The sequence below is a fragment of the Triticum dicoccoides genome, chromosome 6A (assembly GCF_002162155.2).
Source record: "Triticum dicoccoides isolate Atlit2015 ecotype Zavitan chromosome 6A, WEW_v2.0, whole genome shotgun sequence".
Classification (NCBI taxonomy): Eukaryota; Viridiplantae; Streptophyta; class Magnoliopsida; order Poales; family Poaceae; genus Triticum; species Triticum dicoccoides.
The window spans coordinates 40558942-40566703 of record NC_041390.1 but is presented as its reverse complement, the minus strand read 5'-3'; the positions used below and the strand labels follow the sequence as shown (position 1 = coordinate 40566703).

Below are 7762 nucleotides of genomic sequence, written 5' to 3'. Positions count from 1 at the left end.
TCCAGAGGCAGTATCGATCGGCTTCAGTTAGCAGCAGTAGCGAAGGAATCGCTCGATCGGGTTCAGTTAACAGCCATCGATCGATCGCTCGGATTCAGTAATTCGTAGCCTGCAGTGCAATCGCTCGGGTTCAGTTAGAGCCCAACGCCTCGCTCGGGTTCATTTAGAGCCAATGCCTCGCACACACGCGCGTACGTGTACGAGAGAAGCGCGCATCGCTCGGCCCCCGACCTCCCACCATAATCGGGAACTCCCCGAAATTTTCCTCCCCCTCGCTTCTACCACGGTTTTTCCGTCATGGATGGTCCAAAGAATGTCATGCAGCTGCATCTCCGGCCCGCCCAGGACGAAAAGCCCATTTTCTGTCATGATTTTTTGTCATAGAAGTAGAAGCCCACCACATCTATGATGATACCGGGTTTTGTCACAATTATCGTCATAGAAGTGTCATATGTATGACAGATTTTTTTTTGTTCGGCCCAAAATGTCACGGATGTGTCTTTTTTTTGTAGTGGTTCCATACTTTGTATAGTGCCATGCCACAAAATCTTCTAGTGCTTCAACATGTAGTGGAATTTGTAGTATTCTGCGTACATCAGCTGATGAGAACACGCTCTGAATTAGTGCCTCGTCCCACTGACCCGTATGAGGGTCAATTATCTCTTGCACTTTTGACAACATGATTCCACCTCTAGGGGTGATAATCTTCCTTGTTGGACTTGATGGGAGCCATGGATCATCCAAAATGTTAATCTGTGAACCAGTGCCCGCTCGCCAAATACATCCCCTCTTGAAAGTTTGTATCCCAGCAACCAAACTTTGCCATGTAAACGAGGAGCCTTTCTCTGGGCAGCTCTCAGAACATTACCATCAGGATAGTATTTTGCACTTAGAACACGTGCACACAAAGAGTCAGGATTCTGGATCAGTCGCCAACACTGCTTTGCTAATATAGCAAGGTTAAAGCTATGAAGGTCTCTAAATCCCATACCTCCCTTCTTCTTCGGAACACGCATCTTCTACCATGCAAACCAATGCATTTTCCTTTTCTCCTCTCCATCACCCCACCAGAAGCTCGATATTTCATCAGTTATTGACTTGCATATCCCTTTTGGTAACTTAAAAACAGACATAGCATAAGATGGAATTGCCCGAGCTACTGCCTTTAAAAGGATTTTTTTACCTTGGACTGATAGAAAATTTTGCTTCCACCCCTTCAATCTCTGACAAACTCTATCAACAAGATGTTGAAAACAGTCACTACGATCAACACCGACAATAGTTGGTAGCCCCAAATACTTGTCAGATAAAGCTTCTGTTAGTATATTCAACATTCCACATACATTCTCCCTTTCATTTACTCTAGTATTAGGACTGAAGAAGATACTGGATTTTGGAGTACTTACACGCTGCCCTGAACTCTCACAATATGTATCTAGGACCCTCTTCAATGTACTTGCATTCTGTACCGTAGCTCTCATGAGGATCAAAGAATCATCCGCAAACAAAAGGTGAGATATCGAGGGAGCATTCCTTGACACCTTTATTCCTTGAATACCACCAACTTTTTCTTCATGAGACAACATGCTTGATAATCCTTCAGAACAGATCAAAAAGAGATAAGGAGATAGGGGATCACCATGTCTTAGGCCCCTAGTTGGTGTAAATTCGTCTGTCTTTGTATCATTAAATCTGATATGATATTTGACCAAAGAGACGCATTCCATGATAAGCTCAATCCATTGTGCATGAAACCCCATCCTCATCATCATCCGCCGCATGAATTCCCATTCTACTCTGTCATATGCTTTCAGCATGTCCAGCTTAACCGCAGAAATACCATTTGAGCCATGTGTTCGCTTCTTTATGGAATGAAAGCATTCATAAGCGATCAACACATAATTTATGCCCTCTTTGTAGCTGGAGCGAGCACGATAAATACTCCTAATCTGAGTTCAAAACTGCAACACTTGTTATGAATTGTGGAGTATATTTTTTTCAATACATTGGAAAATTAAAAAGATGCTGCAACACTTGAGAAGCTCGTCGAAGGGAGAGAGAGAGAGGGGGGGTTGTCAGACGGGCCGGGATCCCATCCCCTCCTCCCGGCGTGCACATATTCCTTGTCCCTCGCACCCAAACGCAGCACAATTCTTTACTTAACCTCCGCGCGCTCTTATCCACCCGACGCCACCCACTGACACTGCGGCCCACCGCACCCGAGCTAACCCGACTCCGCACGGGTACAAGAGCCGACGCGTGCGCCGCACACCCCCGCAGACCAGAACGGCAAAACGGCACCGTACACCTCCAGGCCGCTTCCACCCACCCTAGCCGACAGCAGCAAGCTAAGCCCAGCAGACAGGTAGGACCAGCCCACCACCGGGCCCATCTATCAGCGTAGCATATGGGTAGGCCCCACCGTGAGCGTGGGACGCTATGCGGCGGTTTCCCCCGGTGATTTCCACGCCCCTTTCTATCCCCAAACCCGAAGGCAAACCCCTCTTTTGAATTCCCTCCCTCCCCTTCCCCTCGGCCGCCTCGCCGCCGACCCGGCCCGGGACGGAGGCCCCCCTCCCCCTCCCTCCCGGAACCTTCTGGAAGCTTCCGCGGCTCCCTCCCCTGCTCCGGCGAGAGCCCGCGTCGCCGCCGCCGCAGCAGCCACCAGCACCTCGCGCTCTCGGCCCGTTGCTTGCAGCGGGAGGAAAGGTATTCGTTCCCCGCCCCGCTTTGCTTCGATTTGGTCCTTCTGCAGGGGCGGCAGCAGCGGCGCCGCCCCCTCCCCGTTTCGTCTCCGCCAGGGGTGCCCTTCTCCCCGCACGCGCTACGGATATGCTGTTAGGTTGTTTCGGGTATGGATTAGGCTGCGGTTGTCGCGTCCCGTGCCCCGTTCGATTCTCCGCGCTGCCGCTGCTGCTCGCGGTGCCGTTAGGGGGCCGCAACCGCGCGGTGCGTGGCGCCCAGGGGTTGCGGGCCGCTCGCATTTGGAGGGATTTGCGAGTCGGATGTAGCGGTTCCCCTGTGCCGTGTTAATTTTAGTTTCGTGGTAGGTTGAGACTGATCTGGTTGGGTTTCCGCGAGGTGCTTTCGGCTGCTTGTATGAATTGATTTTGTACCTGGTGCCTCCGTTTATTTTTAATTTTTTGCTTCCCAAGTTCATGTTTAGATTAATCTGGTTGGTCTTCTTCTGAGAGCATAGGCGTACTTTTGGCTGCTCGTCTGAATTGATCCGTATCGGGTGCCTCCATTCAGTTTTATTCCCAGTTCATGTTCAGATTGAGTTGCTTGGTCATTTTCTTAGAGCAGAGGAGGTCTACCTTCTGATATCATATACTAAAGCCGAAATGTAACAGTAAATTGTTTGGTCTGACTGGGAACAAGTAATTGTTTGGATTCCCCCCTATTCTGTGTAGTGTTTGTTGTGAAAAAATCAAACTCTAGCAAAACGGACTCACATGAACTTATGATGCTTGATGTGCCCCCTGTTCTTATCTAGACCCAACTTTAACAGAAGTTTTGTTTGGTCTGGCCAGAATAGGTAGTCGTTAGGTTTCCTCTAGTGTAGCCTCTGTTATAACAAAACCGAACTATAGCAACATGGTTTGGTATCACCTATGAACTTATGGTGCTAGCATGTTTGGATAACGCTTTTTAGATGTTCGATGGCTGAAGTAATCAGCAAGATAAAGGCTTAATTTGGCATGCAGTACCTATTTCCATCTTTTTATGTTTTGTTTTGCTGATGTGAAGGAGCTTGTGGAAGGCTATGGCATAATGGCTGCTAGCATGTTGTGATTTGACCCTCATAGGACATTTATCAATGTTGCTTTTGGCAATTGACAACATATGTAATTGTTTTCTGTGGTGTAGGGGTCAAGATGGTTGTTGGATCATTCATTACCAGAGCTTTGATGTAAGCAGGAACCCAGTTCTTATTTAATCACAGAAATGATGTGATTTTCTTGTTTACATTCACAATGTTTCTGTTATTTATCTGTTTTGCAGACTTGTTCTTGGATATGCATATCCGGCTTATGATTGTTACAAGACAGTGGAGCTGAATAGGCCTGAGATTGAGCAGTTGCGGTTCTGGTGTCAGTACTGGTATGTCCTTGACACCATTCCATTTTATTTGGGCTATCATTCTTTGTTTTTGCTTGGTCTCACATGCATGACCATGGTTTTGCAGGATTTTACTTGCAATGCTTACTGTTTTCGAGAGAGTTGGGGATAATTTCATATCATGGTAATGTGACTTATTTGAATTAGGATTTGGGGTGATTACAGTTGGGGGACTTCATCTGCTTGATGGTTGATAGTTCCATTTTCATACAGGTTGCCAATGTATAGTGAAGCAAAGCTGGCTTTTATTGTGTATTTGTGGTATCCTAAGACACAGGTTTGGTTTCCTGCTTTTTGTGTTGCCCTAACATGTTATGTCTTATGGCTTGTCTCTAACAAAGGGTTATTCCAGGGGACTTCATATGTCTATGAGTCGTTCTTCAAGCCGTATATCGCAAAACATGAATCTGAGATTGATCGCAATCTTCTTGAGTTGAGGACAAGGGCTAGTGATATGGCTGTTACTTACTTCCACAAGGTTGCAGACTACAGCCAGTCAAGGTTCCATGAGATCTTGCAATATGTTGCTTCTCAATCACAAAGATCTCGTTCTCAGGTACTTCCAAAACTTTAAAGCTTGCTTGATAGTCTTTTTGTGCTGCTATGATGTCCATTTTAGCGAGAAGTGTAACACTACCCACTATATGATGTACTGAACTTATATAGTTTGTATATGATATAATCTGGTGGCTTGTTCCATAAATGGTAGTGCTATTTGGATTTTCTTCTATTTGAGCCCAATGTTGTAGGCTGTAGTAGAATTTTAAATGCTAGGCCATGAATTTATTCACATGTTGTATTGATAACGGTGCATGTATTGCATCCTACCACCACATGTTTCTTTATGTTAAAATGTTCTTAAATTCACATTGATGTCCTGATTTCTAGTGGAAGTTAGAAAAACATGAATAATACCCATTTCTATGTTCCTTTACGCAACACTTCTTTTTACATCCAGCCTCTCATCTACGAGTGGTGTTTACTGATTTTTTTTTGTAGTTACAATTGGAGTTAAATAATACTCCTATGTTTGGGTAAAAGAAATATAGTATGGCGCTCAGAGATCATATATTGCTCCAAAATTTTGGCATATGCATTTACCTTCCATTTATAATAGAGAGAATATGCATCTAATTTTTCCTAGTTTTGAGAATTTCTGAGAATTATCGATAGGTTGGGAAATTTGCTCTGGTCTTCTAGGAGCACAACTACTGAAGAGTGTTTTCACACCAGATTGTGAAATTCTAGAAATATTTTCCCCTAGTGTTCAGTTGAATATTCTACCTTGCTTGCGTGCACTCTCTGTAAGAATTTGTGTGTATGTCCTGGTTGCACCCTTTGGAAGAATTTGTGTGTCGCACAAGTTCTGCCATGTCATCAACTCATCACCATCTAGTTGCATTATAACACTATCCCTTTTTTCTTTTCATCAGTTAGGACGCAGTTTAGTCAAACCCATTTGTTCTACCAAGTCAAACTGGCTTACGATTGTACCTGGATTTATCAGTATTCAGTAATCTCCGTTGGTACTTGGTAGGAAATGCATTTGTTTCTCTAGTTTATTTTACAGCTTAGGAGCCTGAGTTGTGGTTAATTGTGGCATTTGCGTGGACAAAGTTAGCTAACAATGATTTTGTAGTATCATGTCATTCATCTACCATACTTCTGTACAAATTTTCTTGCAAGAATTATCACAATAGGATTATTCATGGTGTCCTCGACCTCTAGGTTGCTAAGCTCTTATTCGTTTGGGCACACATACAAAAGCAAACTTGTCTAGAATTACCTTGTCATGCTTGATGCTCTACATATCTTGTTGAAGACAGCATAGATATTTGATCGTTTACTGAACTGACAGTGATCAAGTTGGCGACCTACAATTTTGTTTTGCCCCATGCCCCTTGTACTTCTAGCGAAGTTTGATCTATAGTTCCACATAGTTTGTATCACCTTGCATGAATAGCACTTCCTTTCTTGTTACATCCTTTGTTAGAGTTAGTGTCCTGAGAAGCACGTATATATAATATATAATTTCCATATTGGAATGTGACAACTGCTGCACCATTTCGTCATACCATTTGTTAGGAAGGGTTAGGATTATTCATGTCCAGAAGTTCTGTGTGCATTTTTTGAGAGTGCAGTATGGGCTTTCTGTTTGCAGTTGTAGGATTCAGGGTCAGATGGTTTTTTTGAACTCATTAACTTATGACTTATCTAGTATTGTGTGCTTGTGGGTGGGTGTGTGTCAGTGTCAGCTGTATGTCTCATGTACTTACTTTACGGTCTCTCTCTATACAGGCACAGCAACAGCAGCAGCGTCCACCACCTCCACGGACTCGGATGGCGAATCCTGCACCACCACCTGTTCCTGCACCAACGGCACCACCGATGCCACCACAGCCCGCCCAAGTTCCTCCTACTCCACCAAGGATGCAGGTGCAAGATAAGGGCCCAGTTCCAGTTGCCCCTCCTGGCGCAGTGCCTCCTGTGCAGCAACAAACACCTTCCGGTCCTGGCCCTGTCACCGGCAACAGCCCCCCAAACAGTGAAGACATGCTGGTTGATCAATCTGGGCCATCGACAAGCAACGTGCCACAACGCCCAACAATGCCTGAAGACGAGGAGACGCTCATCCAGGAGGCTATTCGGTTGACTCGGGGCCGGCTCAGGAGGCGCATGGGTGGATCTGGACCTCCATCCAACTAGCTCTTCTCGCACTTACGATGATGATGGCAGGGGAAATGCTGGGTTGGTCCATCAGGCATGGCTGAATTACCTCGCACAGTTGCGCTCACGTCCGCCTTGTAAAACGATGAATCCTGGTTCCTGTTGTTTCATAGCCCAGATTGTGTATATAAACCCACCCCACACCAGGGCTAAAAACGCTGGGATGTCAGTGGACCACCAGTTTAGCTAGGCGGTAGCAGAAGATGGTTAAGATGCTCGGTGAAATCGGTTCCAACTTAGTTCTGTCGAAATTCGTTGGTGGTGACTTCGTCTGTACTGGAAAGTGGTTCAAAGGTGAAGTGAAATAATCTTAGGCTGTACTGGGATGATAGAAGCCTGCCTCGCATTAGCACGTTCTGTTGCTGCTACATTTCTTTAGCTGCTTCTCGAGTTTTAGCATTGCATGATGCCAGTAAGAAAATCTATTACTATATCATTTCCTAGAGCTGTTTTTCTTTCTGAGCCTGCTTCAGCAACAGATGCATTTTATCACCTATATGAGGAAATGCAATTCGGCTCCCGGGAGCACATGCTCCTGCCTCTGAAAAATGAATTTTGAAATGTCAAAAAATTTACGTGTTCTTTGTCACATTCAAATGCTACCTGAAAATTTTTAGGCAAAAATGTAAAGCATTTGGCCCATGCAAAAAAAAAAAAAAACAGAACATCAAGTGATACCCCAAAATGTCACAATTAAATTTGTTTTTTCACTGACGAAACACTGCTGCCCCGCTTCGCATGAAAATTGTCAATCATCCTTGCTACACTGGTGCAAATGCACCCGGAGCCAAAACGCCTCCCCTGGCTATATCAACCAAGAAAGCTTCATTGGCCTTTTCAGGTTTTGTATGCCCGTGTGACTTGCAGCCTTCGCATCTGCAATATTGGATGCATGCTACGAAATCAAATCGAA

At 45.0% G+C, this 7762-nt stretch overlaps 1 protein-coding gene across 1 annotated transcript; it reads left to right on the top strand.

The window, feature by feature from the left end:
- Positions 1 to 2520: 2520 nt before the first annotated feature.
- Positions 2521 to 7227, top strand: LOC119314491 (putative HVA22-like protein g). The gene is made up of 7 exons (XM_037589203.1): positions 2521 to 2709; positions 3871 to 3913; positions 4006 to 4104; positions 4190 to 4246; positions 4336 to 4399; positions 4475 to 4678; positions 6421 to 7227. Exons 2-7 carry the CDS (start codon positions 3879 to 3881, stop codon positions 6826 to 6828), a joined length of 867 nt encoding a protein of 288 aa, XP_037445100.1. The 5' UTR covers positions 2521 to 2709; positions 3871 to 3878; the 3' UTR covers positions 6829 to 7227.
- The last annotated feature ends 535 nt before the right edge of the window (positions 7228 to 7762 follow it).